This window comes from Hemiscyllium ocellatum, chromosome 13 (assembly GCF_020745735.1).
Source record: "Hemiscyllium ocellatum isolate sHemOce1 chromosome 13, sHemOce1.pat.X.cur, whole genome shotgun sequence".
In the NCBI taxonomy this organism is placed as follows: domain Eukaryota; kingdom Metazoa; phylum Chordata; class Chondrichthyes; order Orectolobiformes; family Hemiscylliidae; genus Hemiscyllium; species Hemiscyllium ocellatum.
Genome location: NC_083413.1, coordinates 11,999,654 through 12,013,455, shown reverse-complemented (window position 1 = coordinate 12,013,455; position 13,802 = coordinate 11,999,654). Strand labels below are relative to the sequence as shown.

Genomic DNA, 13,802 nt, shown 5'->3' with positions numbered 1-13,802 from the left:
GACCTGGGACTAACTCTCATTGTCAGATTGGTACCATCATTTGCTGATTACAGTGCATCTTGAGAGATGTTATTTAATGAAGCACCATGCTCCAATAATGGGACATTTAGGGGCGGCACGGTGGCACAGTGGTTAGCACTGCTGCCTCACAGCGCCTGTCAGACCTGGGTTCAATTCCCGACTCAGGCGACTGACTGTGTGGAGTTTGCACGTTCTCCCCGTGTCTGTGTGGGTTTCCTCCGGGTGCTCCGGTTTCCTCCCACAGTCACAAAGATGTGCGGGTCAGGTGAATTGGCCAAGCTAAATTGCCCGTAGTGTTAGGTAAGGGGTAAATGTAGGGGTATGGGTGGGTTGCGCTTCGGCGGGTCGGTGTGGACTTGTTGGGCCGAAGGGCCTGTTTCCACACTGTAAGTCTAATCTAATCAAAAAAAAAGTAAACTTGTGCTGGACTTTGTTTCTGTAATCTCGCAATAATCTTGTAATCTTCTGTAATTCTTAAGAACTGAGAGTTTGTGATGGGTGCAGCAACAAGAATCTGCTAGCCTTCATGGATGGATGAGTTTGAAGTTCTGAGAGTTTAAATACCTTTTATTGTTAAGGTTATAAAACATGGCTTTCTGTTGTTTCTGCAGCATGCTGTTCTGGCGCAACTGGTCTAGTTCCCAGTATTTGGGTGGACGATCTGCATCTCAGTTTTCGGATGGCAGCTTCCTTTTTGCTCCGGATCCTGAAGAATCATTATCTCAGATGATAAACCGCACGTTAACAGATGACACTGCGTCACCAGATGAAGATCTGGATTCTGTTTTATTTGGAAACCTACGTGGGAATGTGGTTGGGATGCGTTATTATACAGGCGTGGTAAGACTTGTCTTTCCAATCCGGTGTAATATTAACTTGCTGCGTTTAAATCTTCAATTTGCCATGTCCACAATTACCTCTTTATTATTGACTTAAACATAGAGAATAAAAAGCATAGTGCACCTCCCATAATAAAATGTCCTAAGCTGTTTCATGAGAATGTTGTAAAGATACTGAGCAATTTTGGGGCAGATGACCAAAGTCAGCGCAGTAGATTTGAAGGAGTGTCTCCATGGATGAAAGTGAAGAGAGGTAGTGGACAGGTCAGTGACGGAATTTCTGAATTTGGAACCGAGATAATTAAAGACACTTCCACCGAATGTGAAATTGAGGGGCAGAGGGACTCTGGTATACAGTGGTTTTGTCCTCATCTCTGGTTGAGGCGACCCAGGTTCAAGCCCCACAGGTTGCACTTTTGAGTCTACACCAACCCTCCAAAGTGCTGAATGGCCTGCTTCCATATTGTAGAGATACCACAATTGCTCCAGAACACTGACATGTCTGAATAAGTTAATTAAAACAAAAGTATCATCAATTAAAATTGGGGGTTCAAGAAGACAGAATTGGATGAGTGTTGTTATCGAAGGATTGTGGGGTTGGAGTTGATGGTAGGGCTAGAATGAGGCCAGATCATAGATGGATATTGAGTACCGGGAAAAGAATTTTTCAGTGGAGGCATCATTTGGTCCAAAGTCAGTGTTCCCTGGGGTAATGGATTAATAGGACTTTGTATGAATAAGGTCAAGGGTAGCAGAGTTTTGGACAAAATCAACTAGAATGTGAGGCCAGCTAGGAGTATGTTGGAAAATTCAAGACCAGGAGTAACAACAAAGTAGAGGGAGTTAGCAACACGAGAGTAGAAATCGGATCAAAGTCAGATTTCACAGGTGGGTGTAGGTGGTCCTAATGATTATGTGGACAAGTGGCTGAGATGAATTCTGTCCAGCTGGATTTCACGTTTTTTTAAAGTCTTGGGCACTTGCCAGGGAGAAGGATGGAACAAAGCAAGGGAGCAGAGTTTGTGGTGGGGACCAAAGCGGGTGGCTTTAGCCTTCCCAATATTTAACTGGAGTTTGTGAAAGACACTGCTTATTACTGACTGTATTCCAGATAAATTGAAGGTGTTGTGCGTTTGGAAAAGTCGATGGGCTCAGCAGTGCAGTTTAAAATCTTCAGTTTATTGTTTGTGACCAATCTTGCTGATCTGATCTCTGCTTTGTATTCTTTGGAACAGCGTCTGTCTATCTCTTTTTTTTTAAGACCGTGATGTATCCTTTTAATTACCTTTGCTCCATACCTCTGACTTATTACACCACCGTCTGAGCATTCAATTCATATTCCTTAAATTTCTCCTGTTTGTTTGTGTGAGAAGAGTGGAGTGGGGGAGCAAGACAAGAAAATGCTTCCTGATTTTACCTCACATTTTTACTGTGCTCCCTGTACTCCCTTCCCAGAGGGAATCACCACTCTTTATCTACTCTTTCAAAAAATAAAAATCGCCTTATCATTTTTAAGCCGCTCATGTCCGCTCACTCGCAACTTTGCTAAACTCTCAGACATACAAACCGTGTTTGTGAATTGCCTTCCAAATTTAACTCAAGTGAAGTGTCGTTCTGGTTAGTCTGCCTGTGTCACCTTTTGGGCAGGTTTGTATCTTCCTGAGATAGTGTCTCACAGTGTTTCTGATGAGGTCTGAGGATTGGTCTGATCATCTGAAGCACCATTTCCTTTAACTTTAAATTTCAACCACGTTGCAGTGAAAAGACCAGCATTTTTTAATTAACTGATTACTTTTTTCTATGTGTTCACTGAGAAGAATTGATCAGGACTTTGCTGTTTTGTGGAGCAAAGTAACTTTAGACATCTGATTTAAAAACACTGAAGCACAATTCTTGTACATAAACTAAGCAGCAGAGATTTTATAATCAGCATTTCTTGTGAATGCTGGCCGTGCCCCATGCATATGGCTTACAGCCACTCACTGAAATAGGTTGATTGGAAAAATCTGGGCGGTGGAATTCTATTTCAAAACTATTAAGGAACGATGATGTGCAGGTACCGATGTTGGATTGGGGTGGACAAGGTCACAAATCACACAACACCAGGTTATAGTCCAACAGGTTTATTTGAAATCACAAAATTTCAGAGCGCTGCTCCTTCATCAGGTGACTTCGTCATGTGATGCCACCTACCTCGGTAGCAGGTGGGACATGAACCCAGGTCTCCTGGCCCCAAGGTGGGGGCACTACTACTAATTCTCAGAAGTCCTGAGACTGGCTTTGCAAACAATGTGGTTAAGTGCTGGTAACTGTCCAAAACTGCTATTTCAGTAACACTTGACTTTTGTTAAACTTTGCGTTAGGTGAGCAACAATGAAATGGTTGCCCTTCAGCGAGAACCGAACAACCCATACGACAGAAATGCCGTCCAAGTAAATAATGTGAATGGTATTCAGGTGGGACATATCAAACGGGAACTGGCAGCTCCTCTGGCCTTTATCCTGGATAACAGACTTGCCAGAGTTGAAGGGTGAGTCAACATGTTCAGTTCTGAGCTACCGCAATGCTAAGAGTTAAAAATCTCGCAACACCAGGATATAGTCCAACAGGTTTATTTGGAAGTACAGGTACACAATCCTTTATCCAAAATCCTTGGGGCCAATTGTTTCTCAAAATTTGGAATTTTTCAGATTTCAGAATAAATGACATTTTCACAATGAAATAAAAAAAACCTAACAGCAGATGCACATGTGAATAGTACGAGTACTGAGACACAGTTAATTCCTGCCCGTGCTGGGTCACGCTGCCACATCGTATCTTAGTGACATGGTTCGAGTGGGTGTAGAGTGGGGTCACTTGTTCACATGCCACACTCTACAGAAAAGATTTCGGATAAAGGATTGTGTATCTCTACAAGCTTACAGAGCGTTGCTCTTTCGTCACTTAGCTAGTGGGGCAGGATCGTAGGACATAGAATTTACAGTAAAAGATCAAAGTGTCCTACCACTGATGTGATGTGTTGAACAAACCTAGGTTGCTGTTCAGTCTCTAATCACTTCAAATGGGTTGCAGGTTTCATTTATATGTAAATCCCAGAGCTTCTTTCAAATTGCAGAACCAAGACAATGTTCAGTTTTATATACTTAGTGTCATCTCGGCTCAGACAATACATTAAAGGTGTGAGGTTGGAGTCTGTCTGTATCCCAATCTTGAGTTGGACTGGTTCTGTTTCCAAGTAAGAGTTAATAAAATATCGCAGACCGACTGCCTACAGATTGTGTGCTTTTTGAACAACATGGAATGAATCTGAAAATACAAATCCATAGTAATGCCAAGTGACGTGTTTGAGTGAATGTTTTGCAAATTCTGGTCAACATGCTGCATTGAGCTTGAAATGTTAGTTAGAAATTCTACTATCAAAGCTATGGGAGGAAGATGACTAATGTATGTTGCTTGATTGGGAACTTGTAGGTGCAGATAATTACTAAAGTAAGCAATTGTGATCCTCCCCATGTGTGGTACACCAACACACTGCATTGTGAGTGATTAGATATTGGCAAGCCCAGGATTTGCAATTACAGGCTAGATATAAACTTCCTTTTTCACATATTTACAGCTTGACTCCAGTTGTTAGCTTTCTTGCCTTTAGTCCGAAGGAAATGGGTTCAGGACTTTGCCATCTCATCGAGGCCGATTTCCGAGTTCAGGGTGCGCTGTCCTGTTGTCGTCACTATACTTTGGGTGAAATCTTAAACCTGTTTGTTATTTTACATGAACATTTTCAAGCTCCTGTTTAAAGAGGATTGCTTTCTTACACAGTGCGGCCAGTATTACTCCCTCAATTAACAACAGCAAAATAATGTAACTTGTCATCTATCACATATTTATGGAATCTCTCTGTGTCAGCTGTGATTTCCTGCATAATAGCCTTGACCACACTTCATGAGTACATCTTGTAAAATGCTTATGAACAGCTTGAGAAACATGCAAAGATGCTTTCTTTAAACAACACAAAAATATTCCCCAAATATCATCTTTCTGCTGCATATAATGACATGATAAACACGTGGTTTGAATCAGTGCTTCTGAGGAAGTCATTTGTCAACATTCCATACTGTAGTTGCTGCAGAAAGAGGTGTCAGGTTAGTCAGCAGCCTCAGAAATGCAATGTTTTCACCTTCCTTAGCAACCATCTATTGTGGCTCTCTGAGTAAAGCTGCTAATTCTGAGCGGCTTTGTTAATCAGGCCAAGGGTATGTAATTATGGGCAAAATCTACTGCAATTTAACAGGGAAGAGTTAAAGGGACAAGAAAAACATACAACAAGGTCTCCCGGAGGGGAAGAAAAAGACCAAAGTGAAGGTTGTGGGGGGTGTTGGTGATCTTTGGTGGAAGAGAAAAAGGATTCATAACTAATTGGTGGAATGATTATTTAAAATGCATCAATAAGAAAATTGGCCTGCTCATGCCCGAAACGTCGATTCTCCTGCTCCTCGGATACTGCCTGACCTGCTGCGCTTTTCCAGCAACACATTTTCAGCTGCTTAAAACAGATTCCTGATTTGCTCTTTGTTCTCGCGCTGCCAGAGATCAATTTGAATTAATAAGTTGGTGTAGGTCAGAGACTGGCAGTAAACAGCCTGAGGTAGTGCTGTTTGGGTACCAAAAGAGAACAGGGACTTGTGATTCAAGCAGGGGCTTATTATTCCAATGTTCGCAATCAGGTTGAGAAACATATGAGCTCTTATTGCAGTGGTGCTTCCAGGAGACTAAGCATGACCTGACTGCCCTGTGGCTGCGCCATGTCATGCTCATGCCCCTTGCACCTTGGGTACCAGGTCAGAAGTGGATCCGGTGATCTTTCGGAACTGTAACCACAGCAATGTGTTTGCCAGCGGTTTTGCATTTCTTTCCTCAAGTCTCGAAGGCTCTGCACGGTTTCAGTTGTCCACCGTGCCAGATTGGGAACGGGGAAGAGTGCTGCTGGAGAACTGTCTGTATTTCCTTCCCAAACAGGGTGGTTCCTTACGGTGCCAACAACGTGTTCACCATGCCAGTGCAACTTTCGTTCTGGGGCAGAGAAGAAAACCGTGACGCTGTTCTGGAAAGGTTAAAGAGACACGGGTTTAAACTGGCACCTCCGACAAAAGGTAAATGCAGATTAACCGATGTCGAGAGCCCCTTTTTATTTTTAGCTATTAGTTTAGCTATTTTGGGATTGATGACATAACTCTTTGCCTTTTCCAATCTCACTGCCTTTAAAGTAGAGGGAGGTGATGGCCCAGTGGCACTATCGCTTGACTGTTCCTCTAGAGACCCAGGTAACGTTCTGGGGACCCAGCTTTGAATCCATCCACAGCAGATAACATCTGGAAGTAGGATTCTAATGATGACCGTGCATCCATTGTTGGCCGATGGAGAAACCCATTGGGTTCGCTCACATCCTTTAGGAAAACAAACTGCCATCCTTCCCTGGTCTGGCCTACCTATGACTCCAGACCCACAGTAATGTGGTTGACTCTTAACTACCCTCTGGGCAATTAAGGATGGGTAATAAATGCTGACCCAGCCAGTGAGGCCCTCATCCTGTGAATGAGTTTTTAAAAAGTACCGTTGGCAGCGAGCATTTAGTGTGGGGCAAGAGGACAGCATGCAAATGAGCTAATTTCGGTCAAAACACTGGCATCATGGATTCGATGAGAATTCTGCCCCGTAATGAAGACTCTTTCTTTCCCCCCTCCTCAGTCCTGCTTCCATTCACTGTGCCTGCTATCACTAAGCCACATCTTGCTGTTCTTTTGTACTCCTGGTCCTTTCTCCCTCTGATGTGGATGTGCTGGTAGTAGGACTGGGCTGGACAAAGTCAGAAGTCACACGACACCAGTTCTGGGCGGCACAGTGACTCAGTGGTTAGCACTGCCGCCTCACAGCGCCAGGGTCCCAGGTTCAAGTCCAGCCTCGGACGACTGTCTGTGCGGAGTTTGCACATTCTCCCTGTGTCTGCGTGAATTTTCTCTGGCTCTTCCAGTTTCCTCCCTCAGTCCAAAGATGTGCAGGTCAGGTGAATTGGCCACGCTAAATTGCCCGTAGTGTTAGATGCAGTAGTCAGAGGGAAGTGGGTCTGGGTGGGTTACTCTTCGGAGGGCCAGTGTGGACTGGTTGGGCCGAACGGCCTGTTTCCACACTGTAGATAATCTAATCTAATGTTCCAGCAGGTTTATTTGACATCACCAGCTTTTGCAACCTCGTTCCTTCATCAGGTGACCTGGTGGTGGGGCAGTGCTCCGGTGACTTGTGATGTCAAATAAATCTGTTGGACAGCAGCCTGGTGTCATGGGGCCACTGGCTTCTCCCTTGATGCCCTAATTGTGTTTCTTAAGGTGGTCTTTGCCTTTTGTGTTCCATCCACAGCCTTGTGCCTTTCATTCTTGACTAGGAAAAAAGAAAAAACAAAGTACATTTCTGAAGCATCTTTGAGGGTACCCAAAATACTTTGCAGCCAGTGGAAGTAGTTTTTCAAGTCCACCCCCTCTGTACATTGGGAAATGTGCCAGCATTTGTGAGCAAAGGAGTTTTGCAGAAGCAGCAATTAATTAACTGAGCAGATGACTTGCTTCAAATGGATAAGTAATAAACATGACACTGTAGAAAACCCCTCTTGCCCTTCTTGGAAGAGTGCAATGGGACCTCTTGCTTCCCTTTCAAGAGGCACTGTAAATTATTCAAAGACCACATCCTCCCATTATACCATTTCCGCAGACAAGCCTTGAAAGGGTTCAGAAAGCATTTACAAGGATGTTGCCAGGGTTGGAGGGTTTGAGTTATCGGGAGAGACTGAATAGGCTGGGGCAGTTTTCCCTGGAGCATCAGAGGCTGAGGGGGTGGCCTTATAGAGGTTTACAAAATCATGAGGGGCATGGATAGGATAAATAGACAAGGTATGTTTCCCTGGGTTGGGGGAGTTCAGAACTAGAGGGTGAGAGGGAAAATATTTAAAAGGGACCTCGGGGCAACTTTCTCACAAAGGGTGGTGCGTGTATGGAATGAGCTGCTAAAGGAAATGGTGGAGGCTGGTACAATGACTATGTTTAAAAGGCGTCTGGCTGGGTATATGAATAGGAAGGGTTTACAGGTATATGGGCCAAGCACTAGAAAATGGGACTAGATTAACTTAGGATATCTGGTTGTCATGAACAAGTTGGACTCCGGGTCAGATTCTGTGCTGTATGTCTCTGTTAATTTGTCTCTGTTAACTCTGTTTCTCTCTCTCCTCGGGCTGCCAGACCTGCTGAGTTTCTCCAGCATTCTCTGCATTTGTCTCAGATTTCCAGCATGCTCTGTATTTTACTTCCCAACAATATGTTGTTTCCTCAGCACCATGCTGATGGATTGGGCTAGGTTTTAGTCTCCGAGGTGACCATGTATTCGGCAACCGTCTTGACTCTTGCTTCCAATAAACCTTCACTCTGATTATTTCCGTACGTGGATCAGCCTTATCATTGGTTAGAGAGACTTCAGCCATCTCACTTGAACTTCCTTTCTATGTAATGTCCCATTCAATCCATCTTCCACCTTCAAAAGCACCAGGTCAGTCCCCTTCTGCAGTTTAGATCATTGCTGCAGAGTGTGACCTCTGCTATATCACTGTGAGAGTGACACTCAGTTGAAGCAGTTTGTAAACCTGTAGACTGTCATAAAACGTAAGTTGCAATATAATTGATAAAACCGATGATACGGACACTGTTGTATTTGGTTTGAATCAGTCTCATTCATATAGCACTTTGGCTGGAGGTTCTCTTTTAGGTGGTGGGATTGCTGAGGCATGGTCTGGAATGGGATCAGCAAGACCGGGTCCCAGTTACAAAGCTCCTGTGCACACTGCTGTGCAGATGACAGTGGAACAGGTAAAGCATTTTGTTAACTCCTTAGCTGGTAATCATGCCCCACCTCTATCAAACCTGCTGGCCATGTGTATATAATGAAAATGTATCTCTCTCTAGGTTGAAATTGATGTCATAATTATGAGTAAGTCAGTTTTATAAGACAGTACAAGGGTTTAGCAGATGCATTGTGCAGTGGGCTATTGAGTTCAATAGACTCTGGGTCTATGGTTCCTCAGGCAGAGGGTACCTTGGTGCTTTGATCAATCCTTGTGTTCCTGGATAATAAGTGTCTGTAAGTTTTCTGCACCCTTAAACTTGAGAGGGCGCAGAAAAGATTTGCAAGGATGTTGCCAGGGTTGGAGAGTTGAGTTCTAGAGAGAGGGTGAATAGGCAGGGGCTATTTTCTCTGGAGCATTGGAAGCTAGGGGTGACCATATAGAAGCTTTTATAACATTATGAACGGCGTGGGTAGGATGAATTGCCAAGGCCTTTGTCCCACAGTAGAGGAATCCAAAACTAGAGGGGCATAGGTTTAGGGTGAGAGCGGAAAGATCTAAAAGGGATCCAAGGGGCAACTTTTTTTTAGAGGGTGGTGCGTGTATGAAATGAGCTGCCAGAGGAAGTGGTGGAGGCTAGTACAATGACAACATTTAAAAGGCATCTGGATGGGTATGTGACTACGAAGGGATTAGAGGGATATGGGCCAAATGCTGGCAAATGGGATTAGATGAATTTAGAATATCTGGTTGGCATGGACGAGTTGGATCGAATGGAAACAGACCATTGCTGTATATCTATATGATGTCCTCGTCCCCAGCTCGGTGTTAATGGCCCCTTTACGCCAAGGATCCAAGGATAAAATAGATACTTGGTAAAATTTAAGAACCAAAGTCTCTTTTCTACCTTCAGTTGATCTTGTGTGACATAGAATCACGGAAAATAGAAGCAGGAGTAGGCCATTCAGCCCTTTGGGCCTGCTCCACCATCCAGTAAGATCCTGGCTGATCATCCAACTCCGTTCCCTGTTCCCACTTCCTTCCCGAACCCTTTGATTCTTTTAGCCTGAAAAAATTTAGATTAAATTTAAACTTAAAGACTATAGTTTATATTTCATAGCTTTCTGTACTTGTACAAGTGTCAATAGTAGTACAGTTCTATCCCTATTGAAGCTAGTTTGCTTTTCTGTCAGGAGTGCAATGACAGATTTTTATTCTTGCAGCTCAAGAATGAATTTGACAAAATATTTGAAGATCTGAAAGAACATGACAAGACTCGAGAAATGGAACCAGCTAAGGTCAGATACACGAGTATTGCACTGTTGCTTTTGGACAAAATTATGAGTCCGAGATGGTCAACAGATGAGCTAACAGGGAATTCGGGAATGAGCAGCATGTCAACAGTGATGTTAGGTTCTGGAGTTACAGGATTTTAACCCAAGGAATATTCATTGCATTTCCAAGTCAGGATAGAGGGGAATGTGCAGGTGTTGGTGTGCCCATGTGTCTACTAGATTAGATTACTTACAGGCCTGACTTACTGGAAACAGGCCCTTCCGCCCAACAAGATCACACCGACCCGCCGAAGCGCAACCCACCCATACCCCTACATTTACCCCTTCACCTAACACTACGGGCAATTTAGCATGGCCAATCCACCTAACCTTCACATTTTTGGACTGTGGGAGGAAACCGGAGCACCCGGAGGAAACCCACACAGACACAGGGAGAATGTGCAAACTCCACACAGTCAGTCGCCTGAGTGAGGAATTGAACCCGGGTCTCTGGCGCTGTGAGGCAGCAGTGCTAACCACTGTGCCACCATGCCGCCCACATAGCGGTGGCGGTGGTGGTTGTGGTGTGGGTTTGGAAGATTTCACAGAATAGAATCCCTGCAGTGTGGAAACAGGCCTTTTGGCCCAACACCGACCTTCTAAAGAACCAGACCTGTTCCCCTACCTTATTACTCTACATGTACCTCTGACTAATGTACCTAACCTACACATCCCTGAAAACTGTGGGTAATTTAGCTCCGGAAACTGGTGCACCCAGAGGGAACCCATGCAGACACTGGGAGAATGTGCAAACTCCACACAGACAGTAGCTCGAGGCTGGAATTGAGTCCGGGTCCCTGATGCTATGAGCCAGCAGTGCTAACCACTGGGCCACTGTGCCACCTCATGCCTTAGGTTCTGCCTGAGACGCTTTGAATTATTGCAGTGCATCTTGTAGATGGTACGTACTGCTGCTACTGTGTTTCCTGACTCACTGGGGTAACGTGTTGTAAATTGGGCACCATTATACCCATGGTCATCACAACAACTAAAGATTTTAAGAAAAATGGGCAAAATGCCCAAACTACCTGATTTTCAGATTTGAGGATGGTTGAAAGCATGGACCAGGCTTCTGTATTTAACAGGAAATGATTATTTATTACAAATCATTAGATTCTAACTATAGGTAAGCAGTTGAACTAAAGTAAGCAAACTCTACCAATCAAAACTGTAAATCCTTAATAAACTTCCCCTTTCACATACACCGACACAGAGCATAGGGAAAACAGGGAAAGCATTTCTGTAGTCTTTGTTCACAAAATCTATTGGAGTTGATTTTTCTTAATCTGAAGCTTTCGCCTTGAACTTTCTTTTTCCGAGCATCTCCACCGGTTTGCAAGTGACACAGAGTGGCTGCCTCCCACTTATCCATTCAATGTCCCAACTGAGTTGAAGGAAAAGTAGACTGGCCGTCTTCAGGTTTAGTGTCTTCCTGCAGAGAACTCATGTGTTTTTGGCTGTTGCACATCTTCTGATCTGACAATTCTTCTCTCTGTCCATTTAGCTAAATGGCAACCTTATTGTCCCTTTTTTTTTCTTTCTGCCTAACCGTGGTAGTGCTTATTTTTTCCCCAGCACCCATGGTGTGTGTGTGTGCAGTTGTGAGACACAGTGAGAGACACAAGGTGCACAAATCTTCTTCATTCAATTTCCACCACCAGGACGATAGGAAAACACCCGAGTGGCCAGTGACAAGCAGTGCCCTTCACATCAAAGGGCAATGCTGTGTGATCAAAACAGTGAAGGGGAGGGCAGGGATTAAATCAAAATAGAGTTGGAGGGGGAAATGATGCACTCCATTCCCTGCAGTGCCCACCTCTCCCTGAACAACTCCAGGGTGTTGGTGGACACCGCGTGCTCCTTCTCCAAGGACACCCGGGCCCTAACGTAACCGCGGAAGAGGGGCAGGCAGTCGGCCCTAACGACCCCCTCCACGGCCCGCTGCCTGGACCTGTTTATGGCCAGTTTGGCCAGGCCCAGGAGCAGACCCACGAGGAGGTCTTCAGACCTGCCCTCCCTCCTCCGCACCGGGTGCCCGAAGATCAGGAGCGTGGGACTGAAGTGTAACCAAAAACAGAGGAGAAGGTTTTTCAGAAAATCAAAGAGGGAGTGCAAACGCCCACACCCAATATACACATGGTTCACGGACTCCACAGCACCACAGAACAAGCAGTTGGGCTGGGGGCAACCTTATTGTTGATAGCCAGAGGATGTTTGTCATTCGTTTGTGGACTAAACACCAATTATCAGCTTCACTTGTAAATGACTCTAGGGCTCCAGTTTGTCTGCATGTTGCTGGAAGCCACCGGGTTCGTTAAAAAGTTTCAAATGCCTTGCGTTAAGCCATGCAGCCATCTTTGTAAATCCCTGGGTTTCAAACTGGTTCTTTCTCATTTCGGTCCGCAATTTAAAAGAACAGCACCAAAAATGAAAAGACATGATCTTGACATGTTTGTCAGTGGCGCAAGAATTGAATTTCTATGTGCATCTTGTAGATAGTGTTACTGAGTGTCAGTGGTGGAATGACTAGATGCTTGTGGAGGTTTTGCCAGTCACCTCAGCTGCTTTGACCTGCATGGTGTCAAGCTTCTTGCATGTTGTTGGAACTGCACCCATGCAGACCATTGGGGAGAGTTCCATTCTACTCCTGACTTGGAGATGATTGAAAGGCTCTGGGGAATCAGGAAATGAATTACTTGGTGTAGGTTTCCTTGCCTTGGACCTGCGGTTGTAACCAATGTATTTATATGGCTAGTCCAGTTCAATTTCTGGTCAGTGGTACCGTTGGTTGGGTGTTCAGTAGTGATAAAGCCATTGAACGTCAAAGGGGTGATGGCTAAATTTTCTCCACAAAGCCCTGCCCACCATCTGCAAGGTGGAAGGCAGGTGTGCGATGGGTGGATGGGTGCAGCCCCAACAACACTCTAGAAGCTCGATACCATCCAGGATAAAGCCTGCTTAATTCGCATCACATCCCACAAGCATTCAGTCCTTCCACCACCAACACTCAGTAGGAGCATCTACAGGATGTGCCGTAGAAATTCATCCAAAGGCTCCTCAGACAGTACTTTCTAAACCCACAACCACTAGCATCTAGCAGGACAAACCAGCAGATATATAGGGGAACACCACCACCAGCAAGTTCCTCTTCCAAGCCATTCTCTATCCTGACTTGGCAATGGTTTAAAATCCTGAAATTCTCACATTAATCGCATTTTGAGTCTACCTGCAGCACATGGATTGTGATCGCTTGAAGGCAGCTCATCACCACCACCTCAGGGGGAACTAGGAATGGGTGAGAAATGTTGCCACATCCCATGAGTCAATTAAAAATGATGTAGACCTGGCTTTAACCTGTCATCTGACAGGCAGCACCAGCAACAGAGTTTTACATGAAGTACAACAACACAATATTTATGTATTTTGGGGTATAAATTAATGACTTTGTAATTTGGAGACTAGGGCTGAATCTGACATCTTCTTGACTTTTTTGTTGATGGATTTTAAGATTGAAAACTGCAAGTCCTGTAGGTAGGTGGCTGCAGACCTGAGAAGGGGATGATACATTAGTAAGTTTCTGAACTCTCCACCCTACTGAACTAGAAGACACTGAACTGATTTTGGCATTGCTCCTGGTAATTGGCTTGTCTTTTCATGGAGGAAGAAGGTTTAGGTAAGATTGTGAACTCTCTGCACAATCATACAATACAGAAGAGGCCATTTGGCCCA

The 13,802-nt window shown here is 44.6% G+C and overlaps 1 protein-coding gene across 3 annotated transcripts in view; it reads left to right on the top strand.

Annotated features, from left to right (window-relative positions):
• The window catches only part of hltf (helicase-like transcription factor), a 76,596-nt gene that overhangs the window by 1,221 nt on the left and 61,573 nt on the right, over positions 1-13,802 (top strand). For 2 of the 3 annotated variants that reach the window (XM_060834536.1, XM_060834534.1), the window contains exons 2-6: positions 633-861; positions 3,224-3,390; positions 5,877-6,010; positions 8,652-8,764; positions 9,963-10,037. In XM_060834536.1, the coding sequence (XP_060690519.1) occupies positions 634-861; positions 3,224-3,390; positions 5,877-6,010; positions 8,652-8,764; positions 9,963-10,037 (717 nt within the window). In that variant the 5' untranslated portion in view covers position 633. The remainder of the gene's footprint in view (positions 1-632; positions 862-3,223; positions 3,391-5,876; positions 6,011-8,651; positions 8,765-9,962; positions 10,038-13,802) is intronic. The other variant, XM_060834535.1, reaches the window with a different exon arrangement.